The 14,355-nt window shown below is 41.8% G+C and overlaps 1 protein-coding gene across 8 annotated transcripts in view; it reads left to right on the top strand.

Moving 5' to 3' along the window:
* Positions 1-14,355, top strand: part of MYO1C (myosin IC) — a 161,158-nt gene that overhangs the window by 103,858 nt on the left and 42,945 nt on the right. For all 8 annotated transcript variants that reach the window (XM_056558670.1, XM_056558669.1, XM_056558667.1 and 5 more), the window contains 4 exons: positions 2,770-2,875; positions 4,032-4,112; positions 4,233-4,324; positions 8,037-8,131. In XM_056558670.1, coding sequence (XP_056414645.1) covers positions 2,770-2,875; positions 4,032-4,112; positions 4,233-4,324; positions 8,037-8,131 — 374 coding nt within the window. The remainder of the gene's footprint in view (positions 1-2,769; positions 2,876-4,031; positions 4,113-4,232; positions 4,325-8,036; positions 8,132-14,355) is intronic.

The following is a 14,355-nucleotide window of genomic DNA, read 5'->3' as shown; positions in this document are numbered from 1 at the left end:
CCTCATGGAGTCTGTTTCTGACTGTTTGAGTGGACACATGCACATTTGTGGCCTGCTGAAGGTGATTTTGCAGGGCTCTGGCAGTGATCCTCCTTGCACAAAGGCGGCGGTAGCCATTTTGCAGGGCTCTGGCAGTGCTCTTCCTTGCACAAAGGCGGAGGTAGCTGTCCTGCTGCTGAGTTGTTGCCCTACTACAGACTCCTCCAGGTTTCCTGATGTACTGGCCTGTCTCCTGGTAGGGCCTCCATGCTCTGGACACTATGCTGACAGACACAGCAAACCTTCTTGCCACATCTCGCATTGATGTGCCATCCTGCACTACCTGAGCCACTTGTGTGGGTTGTAGACTCTGTCTCATGCTACCTTTAGAGTGAAAGCATCGCCAGCATTCAAAAGTGACCAAAACATCAGCCAGGAAGCATAGGAACTGAGAAGTGGTCTGTGGTCATCACCTGCAGAACCATTCCTTTATTGGGGGTGTCTTGCTAATTGCCTATAATTTCCACCTGTTGTCTGTTCCATTTGCACAACAGCATGTGAAATTGATTGTCAATCAGTGTTGCTTCCTGAGTGGACAGTGTGATTTCACAGAAGTGTGATTGACTTGGGGTTACATTGTGTTGTTTAAGTGTTCCCTTAATTTTATTTGAGCAGTGTATTTTTTTGTGTGGATCTGATATATGGGACCCATAATTGGGGAATAATTGTTATCATTACTTGTCATTTTCTAAGATACCTGTGAGTAAGATACTGCACTGGCGTTTTTTGTCTATCTGTATGAACATTTTAGTAGAATATATATATATATATATATATATATATATATATATATATATATATTAGAGAGAGAGAGAGTAAAACTTTTAATTACCAAATTTCAACTTGGTTTGTTCTAGTGCATATTGGTTTTATTCATGCTTCTGTATTTGGCTTTCCCCGATGTGAAATTCAAATGGATTTTGTCAAAAAATGTACATCTCACTTCCTAACTAATAGAATATCAATTCTAACGTATTATTTTATACCCCTTTAAATGGTCACTGTTGGTTCTAACAAGGTTCCTACATATATAGCCTAGATGACTTCTCACATATTTGTAAATCACATAATCTAGATAAAATAATCTTTGGGAGGGATTTATCAGAAAGAGTGGTGCAGTTGCCCATATCAACTTTTCAGACTGATTCTTCTGGAAAATGAGAGAAGCGATCTGATTGGTTGCTATGGGCAACTGCTCCACTCTTCCTCTACACTAATTTTAATAAATCTCCCCCCATTAGTGCCTTTAAAATGTTGGCAATTAGGTTTCTCTCTTTCCTGCAAATTGCTGTCCATTGCCATTTGGGGAATTATATATCTAGCAGCAAAGAGACTAAGATGAAACACAGGAAGAGGGGGTAGGCCTTATATAGTGCTATTGCAGCATAACTGGAGAAAGCCTGGGCTGTGTATCTGCAATCTTGCAAGTCTGCTTTCCTCCAGAGGGGCCACACTTTGCCTAAAAGGTAAATCAATGCTTCCCTTTTATTAATGACCACCCATAAAGACCTATGCAGCTTTCCCTTGTGTAAATACCAGTTTTTCTCCTACTGTATATACACAGTGCTGCCTCCTAAATGAAATCCCACCTACATTTTAGTCTGCACGCTTGTCACCACCATGATAATAAGAATAAGTGTAACTACAGTTTTTTTTTCCTGTGCTGCTGTTTTTCATTTCTGCTTATATAGCACCTTGCAAACCACATGCCATCTATAGTAGTGTACTGTATAAGTAATCCCAGCACAGTGCCAACTTGTTTACTCCAGTGCCGCTTTACCAGCACAATAGTATTGCATAATCCATGGCCAAACAAGAAAGGGAAAGGAAGTTCTAGTGTGACTACTACTGTAAACAGTCAGACGCTGGTCCCCCCCCCCTTTGAAACAGGGAGAATGAGAAATAGCAGTGATGATGAAGGGAACTCTCGTGCTCAATAACGGCAGTATGAGTACTAAAATAATCTTACCACCACTCTGAGGGGGTAATCTAAGAAAATCATGCACGTTTTGAAAAATCTTTTGAAAGTACAGGTATACTTTTTGAAAAATAGCTTCTGCGAATAAATACCACCATGCTGCAATGAATATAAGTGCTAAACAATTCCCAAAGTGCAGCAATAAATAGTTTTCCAATAGCGACAGACCAACACTACAGTGCACCAATCAATACCACTGTACTTCCCCAATAGTCTCTGCATTCTCCACCCTTGGCTGCATTGCTCCTTAGGTGAAGTTGACACGCGCAGATTTTTAGCGGGTTTTCTGCTGCATATTTGAAAGTGGGCGGGCTCTTCTCGGCTGTCCGCAGCAGATTTTCCGCGGCGGAATTTACGCGACAGAAAATCCGTCACAGTCCCTACTGACTGCAATGGGGCTTGCGGCGGATTTTCCGCAGTGTACATTCCGCCGCGGAAAATCGGCTGCGGACAGCCGAGAAGAGCCCGCCCACTTTCAAATACGCAGCGGAAAACCCGCTAAAAAATCCACGCATGTGAACGTACCCTAAGATGAAGAACCTGTGAACTCTTGGTCCTATGACCATGATGTCATTGCAGCTCTTTTAGCTGATTCACAACACAGGCAACGAACAAGCACCTCACCAGACAGTGAGTGGTTCCTCACCAATTGGGAGGTGTTTTTTTACCTTTTGCTCACTGAATAAAAATAAACTTTCAAAAAATACTGGTTCCACCTTTTACATCCATGATGTAATGTAACTTTTTTGCAGCTTTGAACAGTTTTGCATCAATTACTGCAATGAGAAGCTCCAGCAGTTGTTTATTGAGCTGACACTAAAGTCTGAACAGGAGGAGTATGAATCTGAAGGGATTGCGGTAAGTAACGCCATTTTTACTTTTATGTTCTGTTATACTGTAGTTCTATTTCTTTTTCTTCTGCTCTATGACCAACAATCTAGTTTGTTTTGTATACTCGGTGTATCATAACAAGTTGTACATAAAGCAATTTTGTACACTTACCATGACTGCAATTTAATTATTGCCATTTGACATTTCACTTTGATGTTATTTAAATTTGCATTAAAGGGAAACTGGCAGCAGCGTCGCCCACCCTAGCCTGCTGGGACTGCCTGACCGTTAAAACAGATCACAAGGGTCTCTACCTCATTTTCCTATGTGGCACCGTTCCCCAAGTATTCAAATTGGGGTCTTTGGTACAATCCTTGGTGCATTGGTACTTCTTCCCCGATGGCCCCTGATGCCCGCCCCTACCAAAAATATTTATAATCTCCCTCTATGTGCTAACATCCCACACGTGCCGATTAATAGTCCAGGCCGACCGCCCTAGAGATCTGAGCATGCAAGATCTCACAGCACATTTATTTATTTTATTTTATTTATTTATATAGCGCCTACAGATTCCGCAGCGCTTACAATTATGGGGTTTATGCACTAAAGGGAGATTATGAAGATTATGCTTTTGTAGAACATGCGGCCACTATTCAGTCTGCCTATGCTCTAGTTGTCCCTGCTCGTCTTTGTTTAGCATGTGAAACATGTGACCACAGAGACCAGTGATTGATTTACCTCCTTCACATTGTAACAGCATGTAAATGCCAATTTTCTGTACATTAAAGATGTGAAACCTTCCCCCCCCCCCCCCACTTCTATTTTCTTCTTTGTGTAATTATCATTGCTTAACCATCCATATCCATTATACTTTGCTTACCTTTATTAATGCTTGTTCGGATGTGTGCATTAATGTACATGGAGATTTATATCCACACAATACTTTCATGACAGAGATGAATTGCTAAAGCTCAGAAAGTGTTGTAGGGAGGTGCAGGCTTTGGGGTTCTCACCACAGTCAATGACTTGTTCCCACTAGAGAATGCAAGCCAATGAAAATAAGATAATATGCCTATATGTTGTTACTTTAAATTGATGATACAAGTAATATTGTATTATGGGTATAGTGTGTGTATTATTTATAATTTACCTTTTCATTGATTGAGTTGCTTTCCCTTTACAGTGGGAGCCTGTGCAATATTTTAATAACAAAATAATCTGCGATCTAGTTGAAGAAAAGTTCAAAGGCATAATTTCCATCTTGGTAAGTCTGTTTATTTTCTAGCTCACTGCTTAGCAAACAGGATGCTTATGGGGTTGTGCTATGTTTAGGGCCAGTATTGATGACTTTGTTGATAACTCTCCATTCCTTTCCTCTCTGTAGGATGAAGAATGTCTGCGTCCTGGAGAGGCCACAGATATGACATTCCTGGAAAAGTTGGAAGATACTGTGAAAAACCACCCACACTTTGTTACGTTAGTAGAGACCGTAAATCTATAAACTTTTGCAGCTATTAAAATCAGATGATGAACAATTTACAATGTTTGACACTTATAAAATGCCACATAATCCCCACCTAAATCCCTGTTTACGTTGGTGTGCCTATAAGAAGTATTTTGATGTATCTATTGAACCAAGAACAAAGTAGGTTTACATGGAATGTTAAAGGTACGAGGACAATGATTGATTGGCACTTGGAAACAAACTCTAAAACCAGTAAGAAATACAAAGCGGCCTTGGCAGCCTGTATCATCATGGGAGGTACTTTTTCAAAGGCCATACTAAGGTTAAAGGGGTTATCCAGGAAAAAAATGTTTTATATATATACACACTCCAGAAAGTTAAACAGATTTGTAAATGACTTCTATTAAAAAATCTTAATCCCTTCAGTGCTTATGAGTTGCTGAAGTTGAGTTGTTCTTTTCTGTCTAAGTGCTCTTTGATACCTCTCTCAGGAACTGTCCAGAGTAGAAGCAAATCCCCATAGCAAACCTCTTCTTTTTTTTTTTTTTTTTTTTAATAAATCAGATCTTTTTTTATTAAACTCCTTTTTCATTGCAAACAGTACAACACAGAAACAAACCATGTGAGTCACATTCTATAGAGGCTGCACTGTTGGCAGTGCGTCACAACCAAGTGAAGAAATTGCAATAGCGATAGTAGTCATCCTGGGTCTTCAGTAACATACATATCATGGTGATATCAAATTTTTCACACGTGACTCACATAAAAAAAAAGGGGGGAAAAGAAAAAAAAAGGAGGGGGGAGAATTAAAAAGAGGGGAGAAAACAAAAAAAGGGGGGAATAAAATATACATGAGCACAAAAACCAAACAAAAAGAGGAATATATCCCCATAATAAACACTGCAGTCAAAATTAACAGAGCGCAGTCTCCTGATGTACCGCCCGACCAGCCAACCAAGATAAGGAGCTATAAAAGTATGGCACGGAATAACAGGTAGGTATCAATAAGGCCAACGTCGGGAGGCACCAGAAAACCTCTTCTACTCTTTACAGTTCCCCGAGACAAGCAGAGATGTCAGCAGAGAGCACTGTTGCCAGACAGAAAAGAACAACTCAACTTCTGCAGCTAATAATTATTGAAAGGATTAAGATTTTTTGACAGAAGTAATTTACAAATCTGTTTAACTTTCTGGAGCCAGTTGATATGAAATTTTTTAAATTTTTCCAGGAACACCCCTTTTAAGGTCTGTTTTTGTATTATTTTTTTTAAACTAATTTTTTATATATGAGCACAGTACAGCTAGTTCAATATGAATTACCGTATTTATCGGCGTATAACACGCACATTTAAAACTTAAATTCAAGGCAAAAAGTCTGCCTGCGTGTTATACACCGATAAATCTTTTTGTCACTGATTTAAAGTGGCCGCAGCAGCGGCTGCTTGTTAAGGATTAGCAGCCTGGCCGCGGACACTTTAAATCAGTGACCAGCGCGCGGCTCCCCCTTTGTTTTTTTTAAATTTTCCTTCTTTTCCCCTCTGCTTTTTATTGTATTGTTTTTTTTTTTAATCTTCGTTACCTAGCCGCGCTCGGCAGGCCAGGTCCGGTGTCGGCTGCAGTCAGTGAAGCCGGATGAGTGATGTCCTCTGCTAGCTCCGCTGCACAAGATCAGGGACGTCCCTCATTCAATGCTGCTGCCGCTGTGACTATTCTAAGGTGGCTGCGGTTGGGCTGCCAGCGGCGACCACACTGACCAGCGGCGGATGCAGAGAATGATGAGTGACGTCCCTGATGCTGTGCAACCGGCAGAGTAAGTCACTCATCCAGCTTCACTGACCGCAGCCCGCAAGACCCGACACCGGACCTGGCCTGCCGAGCGCGGCTAAGTAAGGAAGATGGGAAAAATGTATATATCAAAAACGGTGAGAAGGGGGCATGGTGAGAAGGGGGCATGGTGAGAAGGGGGCATGGTGAGAAGGGGGCATGGTGAGAAGGGGGCATGGTGAGAAGGGGGCATGGTGAGAAGGGGGCATGGTGAGAAGGGGGCATGGTGAGAAGGGGGCATGGTGAGAAGGGGGCATGGTGAGAAGGGGGCATGGTGAGAAGGGGGCATGGTGAGAAGGGGGCATAATGATGAGAGAAGGGGGCATAATGATGAGAGAAGGGGGCATAATGATGAGAGAAGGGGGCATAATGATGAGAGAAGGGGGCATAATGATGAGAGAAGGGGGCATAATGATGAGAGAAGGGGGCATAATGATGAGAGAAGGGGGCATAATGATGAGAGAAGGGGGCATGATAAGAGAGGGGTGGGGGCATGATAAGACAGTGGGGAATGATGAGAGGGTAAGGGGGGGGGGGGGTGTAAATGTGGCACACGGGCTGATAAAAGGGGAGGAATTATGTGGCACTGGAAGGGGGGACCAAACTGAAGTTCAGGCAAAATCAAAGTTAGAGGGATGATATGGCATTTAGTCTTTCATTTATCTTATATGTATTTTATTTTTTTTTACTTAAATTTCCCTATTAAAATGGGGGTGCGTGTTATACGCCGATAAATACGGTACTTGAACAGCACAAATGTAAAATATTAGTCTTTATTAGATGACAAATCCTTGTTTGTGCTAGAAGAAAAAAAATGCAGTTTTCTTATCTTTTATCTTGACTCTGATTTTAAATTGCTTACTTCCAGAGGAGGAAAATCTGCCTTGGTCTTGGAATATTCACAGCAAATTACTGTACAAAGTAGTTGTGATTTTTTTTTTTTTTTTTTGTTATTGTGAATTGTTGCCATTAAAATCAATGGAGAAGATAAGATCTGCACCAAATCCACATTCTTTTCTTTAAAGTTTTTTTTAAATCCATGGCCAAATCCACACCAAAATCCAGCTGGCTACATTCACTGACTACAAGCAGACATCTTAGTAATTGGAAAGAATTATTTCCACAAAGTACATACATAGAAAATGTATGAGTCCTGAATGCCAGTCTAGGCGGGAGGGCAACAAGCATCTCTAGAGGCTGCGGAGTTCCATTCAAAGTTCTTTTATTTATCTCTATGCACAATCCTGTAGAACTGAGGAGGGACAGCATTGGGACACTGGGGGGCATTTACTAGGATGTGTGTGATTTAGTTAATTTTTTTGTTTGTTTTTCTTGTTTTTTTGTGTGACTCTGCCAAATGTATTAAATGGTCGCAGGGTATTTGATAAATTTTATGGAGGATTCACGTCTTCTGAAATGTCACTCTCCACATACACCAAAAAGCTACGCTAGGTCTGGGCTGGTGTAGAATTGCGACTTTTTGTTTATTTTTTTGCGAAAGTTATGGTTGATGAATTAATTACCACTGGACAAGACTAACCCTTAACAGCTGGTCTGTATGCTCTTTAAAAAAAAGTGTAAATCGAAAAGGCACTAAAAAATAGCCTTAGGTGCAGCGCTGCACCTAAATACAGACAAATCTAGACACCAAAAGACAGCTCTAAAGACAATGGTAAATGCCCCCAACTGTTCTCACCTGTCAGGTCCTGGAACTGTTGAAGTCCTGGGGACCTGACAGGTTCTCTTTTAAATAGGCTTTATTTTCAGAAACCATGATACTTAGACTGTGTGTTATTATAACATGTGTGATATCAACAATGTATGAAGTCAGATTTTTTTCTTTATAAGCATTTTTCATTGTCCATAATAACATTGTGTGGTCTTTGTTTTATCTATCTAGACACAAACTTGGAGATCAGAAAACTAGAAAGTGTCTTGGAAGGGATGAGTTTCGCCTGCTCCACTATGCCGGAGAAGTGAACTACAGCGTGGCAGGTAATTTGTACTACTTCCTTTAATTGGATTAATGTAAACCTGGCATTCGAATGTGAACACCACACAGCATGCCATGTGTAACTCTTGGATGAGTAATACTAGCATATATGTCATATAACCATTTGATTGTATCTATTTCAAGAGTTTCATATTGTGGCACACTGTGTGAAAGTTATATGAATCTACAATTGCCCTTTTAATTTGGTAAATATCCTTCTGTTGGGCTATGTTCACACGGCCGTTGTCTCCCATCTAGATCTTGTCCGTTATTGCCTCCTAAACGGACCATTCTATTAACGATGCAAAGGGATGCTCTTTAGTGGCATCCGTTTGCATCAGTTTTTCATCCGTTAGTATCAGCCGTCTACAGACTCCTGCAGTTGGGACTACTACTACTCGCATCATGGAACAGACTTTTTTTTTCATGATGGGAGTAGTAGTTCCCTGGCTGTGGGAGTCTGCAGGCGGCTGGGAGGCTAGATTAGTGCTTGAACTACTACCCTCATCATGGAACAAAGTCTGTTACATGTTGGGCGTAGTAGTAGAGGGGCTGAGGGATTGATGGCACAGAGTCTCACTTCTGAGACCGATGCGATCAGAAATTATTAACCAGGGGAGCTGGCGGCATGCTCCGCAACCCTGTGATGTAGATCGTGTGTGTGTTACTTTAATTTTCAAATACCCCGCCGGGAGCCCTGAATGGCCGGCACCGAGGGGCCATTCAGGGCTCCAGGCAGGGTTTTTAAAGTCATTAGCGAGGATTGTAATGGTGAACTACACTGGCGGCCGGGAAAGCATTGCGCTGCGTTCCCCGGCTGCCCTGACACGCTGCAGGGGGCAAGATCCATAGGTAGCGCAGCGGGGAGCAATATACATAGCTAGTGCAACGGGGGGCAATATACAAAGCTAGCGCAGTGGGGGGCCAGAAATATAGTGCTATCTATGTATATTGCCCCCCGCTGTGATACCTATAGATCTTGCCCCCTGCTATGCCATCTATGTATATTGCCCCTCGCAGCACTTACATATGTTCCCCCCCCAGCGCATCTGTGAAGTATGCTATCAGCAGCGCATCATGCTGCTGGCCGGGGAAGGCAGCGCAATGCCGGCCGCTTCCCGGACAGCAGATGCGCTGCTGATAGCATACTTTACACAGATGGTGCTCCGAGGGACATTTGTATAGAAGTGCTGCAGGGGGACAGATATATATCCCTATATATCTGTCCCCCTGCAGCGCTTTTATACACATTTGTCCCTGGCAACACTATGTGTGAAAAGTATGTTATCAGCAGCGCATCTGCTGGCCGGGAAGCGGCCGGCATTGCGCTGCCTTCCCCGGCCAGCAGCATGATGCGCTGCTGATAGTATACTTCACAGATGCGCTGGGGGGGACATATGTAAGTGCTGCGAGGGGCAATATACATAGATGGCGCAGCGGGGGCTAGACATGTAGTGCTATATGTCTGGCCCCCCACTGCACTAGCTATGTATATTGTGGCCCCCCCCCCCGCTGCGCTACATATAGATCTTGCTACCCTGCAGCGCTTCTATACATATGGAACAGCAGCGTGTCGGAGTAGCCAGGGAACGCAGCACAATGCTTCCCCGGCCGCCAGTGTAGTGCAGCACTATAATCCTCGCTAATGACTTTAAAAATCCATCCGAGAGCCCTGAATGGCCCCTTGGTGCCGGCCATTCAGGGCTCCCGGCCATTCAGGGCTCCCGGCGTGGTATTCGAAAATGAAAGTAAAACACACACAATCTAAATCGCATGGTTGCGGATCATGCCGCCCGCTCCCCTGGTTAATAACTTCTGATCGCATCGGGTCTCAGACGTGAGACCCAGTGCGATCAATCCCTCAGCCCCTGTACTACTACCCCCAGCATGGAAAAGACTCTGTTCCATGATGGGGGTAGTAGTACAAGCACTAATCTAGACTCTCCAGACTCCCGCAACCTGGAAACTACTACTCCCATCATGGAAACAAATCTCTTCCATGATTGGAGTAGTAGTAATCCCGCAGCACAGCAAGAGTTTGCTGATTTTCACTCCTTTTGAGCATGCGGATTGCAAAACGAGCATGAATTTAAGGGTGCAGACGGCCGTGTGAACGAGCCCTTAGTCGTTTTTGGTAAACTAAACATTTAGTTTAGTCTTAACTTATGTGACATTTTGACTTCTGCTCTAATTCACATATCTGTTTTTTGTGTCCTATTCACTAAAAAATGTATCCAGAAAAGTGGAATTGTGCAGGTCACAAAAGGTTAACTAAAAACACTCACACCCTACACGTGTAATGAAGGAAATATTGCACCAAAAATGGTATCTCAGTCCTCAGTGTACCTTCCTGTCTAATGGTTGAATGTAAGATGGGTAAATAGATTGCTTCTACATATACTAAATATAATTGAATAAACAAGACAGTTACCGTATAGAAATAAAAATAAAACTGACCACAGGGCCCTTGTGGCTGATATAAAATGAATAGACCTTTTTTCACATATAAAAGTATAATTTCACTAGGAAGTGAATATATAATAAGGTTTGATGGAATACACCTTATGATAGTATCGTTAGAATCATATGGAACTGTGCTCCAAAGTAAACATCTGCAAATTAAAATAAAAGAGCAAAAACAAATGTCCTGTGGAGAAAGATGTAACGGCAAGTTCCTAATGAGTTATCCTACAAAGGGATAATATCCGCCAACAAAGTAATATGTTGCCAAAATGTCTGCCAATGTATTCAAAGGACCAATATATTGCCAACTGATGTTCAGTACAGTAATAGCGCTGTGTGACTTTTTAACATGGTATAGTAACCTTTGGGAAAGAATAGAGTGTATGGTACTATGAACTGCTCTACGTTGCCTGGATCTCCAGTCTCTCTGACTCAAGCTGGCGGCGCCAGCTCTCGTCTGCAGCGTCTCTGCCAGCAAGCTTCATATGGCATCTGACGTAATCTGTCAGCTGATCGTTATAGCCGCGTAACAGTCTGTTAGCTGATTATGGTAGCGGAGTAAAAAGTGCACGCTTTATAAAAGTTTTTCTTTAGTCCATAAAAGTCCTTGGCAATGGCCGAATGAATGGAAATAGAGTTGTCGGCTTAGTAGGGTTGTCTGTACTTCACCATACTAAACATGTTTCAGGGTACAAGAAACATGCAGTAAGACCCCTTCTTCAGTGGTATATAATTAAATCTACTAACACTTTCCCTCTATTTCACCTGGCCTCTAATTGTGTAACTCATAAAACCTAGCATGGAGAACGGTTGTTTAACTGATTATGAAAAGTTGTCTTTAGGACATGTTCACACTACTATTTCTACCATAGTGCCTTATTGATGTGTTTTATCTACAATTTAATGTTTTATTGATCATAATATATAAGGAGTGGTACAGTTGACACTATTTTAGTAAAATGCAAGGTAATATGTATATAAAAACACGAAAATTGCAAAAATAACCGTAAAGAGAAAAAAAATGAATTAACTGAATTTTATGATGTCAATTAGTAGAATGAGAATCATTTTGGGGGTCATTGAAATTTGTGGGATGAACCCCAGAAAGATTCCCGTCCCTTTACAGATACCCAAACAACTCTAAGCTAGCATTTAAAGGGGTTCCGAACGCTGGAGCTGGCAGCTCGTGACGTCATTGCTCCGCCCCCTCATGATATCACACCCGCCCCCTCAATGCAAGTCTATGGGAGGGGGCGTGACAGCCGTCATGCCCCCTCCCATAGACTTGCATTGAGGGGGCGGGGTGTGACGTCATGAGGGGCGTGGCTATTAAGTCACGTGCTGCCGGCTCCAGCGTTCGGAACGGTTTGTTACAAACACTGACCAGTGGAGTACCCCTTTAAGCACCTTGGCTCCAAACTTTCAAACTCGTTGATTTTCTTACACCCTGCCTTCAACATTTCCTCCACACCAATTTTTCTTTATAACCTGGAAACCTACAAATGTTAATCTAAAGGGCTGTTAATTATGGACCCGAAGTTAATTTTATTTCATCCACAAGAGCCCTGTGGTCTGTTTTATTTCTATTGCTATATGGTAATGTTGTTTTTGTTTTTTTTTTTGTTTTTTTTTATTAACCCCTTAAGGACCCAGCCCAAATATACCTTAAGGACCCAGCCATTTTTTGAACATCTGACCACTGTCACTTTAAGCATTATTAACTCTGGGATGCTTTTACCTTTCATTCTGATTCCGAGATTGTTTTTTTGTGACATATTCTAGTTTGTTAGTGGTAAAATTTTGTCGATACTTGAATCATTTCTTGGTGAAAAATTCCAAAATTTTATAAAAAAAATTGAAAATTTAGAATTTTTTTTTTTCACTTTGAAGCTCTCTGCTTATAAGGAAAATGGATATTCCAAATAAATTGTATATTGATTCACATATACAATATGTCTACTTTATGTTTGCATCATAAAGTTGACATGTTTTTACTTTTGGAAGACATCAGAGGGCTTCAAAGTTCAGCATCAATTTTCCAATTTTTCACAAAATTTTTCTTATTAAAAATACCCCACAAATGACCCCATTATAAAAACTGCACCCCTCAAAGCATTCAAAATGACATTCAGAAAGTTTGTTAACCCTTTAGGTATTCATTTTATACACTCGCATGTTGTTGTAGACCCAGTTTTTGAATTTTTACAAGGGGTAATAGATGAAAAATCCCCCCAAAATTTGTAACCCAATTCCTCTTGAGTAAGGAAATACCTCATATCTGGATGTCAAGTGTTCGGCGGGCGCAGTAGAGAGCTCAGAAGGGAAGGAGCGACAACGGGATTTTGGAGAGTGAATTTTGCTGAAATGGTTTTTGGGGGCATGTCACATTTAGGAAGCCCCTATGGTGCCAGAACAGCAGAAAACCCCCACATGGCATACCATTTTGGAAACTACACCCCTCAAGGCACGTAACAAGGGGTCCAGTGAGCCTTAACACCCCACAGGTGTTTGACGACTTTTCGTTAAAGTCGGATGTGTAAATGAAAAGAATAATGTATTCACTAAAGTGCAGTTTTTTCCCCAAATGTATCCTTTTTACAAAGGGTAATGGGAGGAAATGCCCCCCAAAATTTGTAACCCCATCTCTTCTGAGTTTATAAATACCCCATGTTAGGACGTAAAATGCTCTGCGGGCGCACTACAATGCACAGAAGTAAAGGAGTCACATTTAGCTTTTGGAAAGCAAATTTTGCTGAAATGGTGTTTGGGGGGCATGTCGCATTTAGGAAGCACCTAGGGTGCCAGAACAGCAAAAAAAAACACATGGCATACTATTTTGGAAACTACACCCCTCAAGGAACATAACAAGGGGTACAGTAAGCCTTAACACCTCACAGGTATTTCACGACTTTTTGTGAAAGTTGGATGTGTAAATGAAAAAAAAGTTTTTTTCACTAAAATGCTGTGTTTTCCCCAAATTTTACATTTTTACAAGGGGTAATAGGAGAAAATGACCACCAAAATTTGTAACCCCATTTCTTCTGAGTATGGAAATACCCCATGTGTGGACGTCAAGGGCTCTGCTGGCCCACTACAATGCTCAGAAGAGGAGGAGCGCCATTGAGCTTTTTGGAAAAGAATTTGTTTGGAATGGAAGTCGGGGGCCATGTGCGTTTACAAAGCCCCCCGTGGTGCCAGAACAGTAGACCCCCACCACATGTGACTCCATTTTGGAAACTACACCCCTCACAGAATTTAATAAGGGGTGCAGTGAGTATTTACACCCCACTGGCGTTTGACAGATCTTTGGAACAGTGGGCTTTCATTTTCACGGATCACTGTTCCAAAAATCTGTCAGACACCTGTGGGACGTAAATGCTCACTGTACCCCTTATTACATTATGTGAGGGGTGTAGTTTCCAAAATGGGGCACATGTGGGGGGATCCATTGTTCTGGCACTATGGGGGCTTTGTAAACACACGTGGCCTTCAATTCCGGACAAATTTTCTCTTCAAAATCAATGGCGCTCCTTCTCTTCTGAGCATTGTAGTGCACCCGCAGAGCACTTTACATCCTCATATGGGGTATGTTCTTACTCAGAAGAAATGGGGTTACAAATTTTGGGGGGCTTTTTTTTTTTTTTTCCTATTTTCCCTTGTGAAAATGAAGAATTTAGGGTAACACCAGCATTTTAGTGAAAACATTTTTTTTCTCTTTTTCCCATCCAACTATTTTGTCAAACACCTGTGGGGCGTAAATGCT

Source organism: Hyla sarda, chromosome 2 (assembly GCF_029499605.1).
Source record: "Hyla sarda isolate aHylSar1 chromosome 2, aHylSar1.hap1, whole genome shotgun sequence".
NCBI classification, from domain to species: Eukaryota; Metazoa; Chordata; class Amphibia; order Anura; family Hylidae; genus Hyla; species Hyla sarda.
Note: the sequence above shows the minus strand (reverse complement) of the source record. Positions and strands in the feature narration are given on the sequence as shown.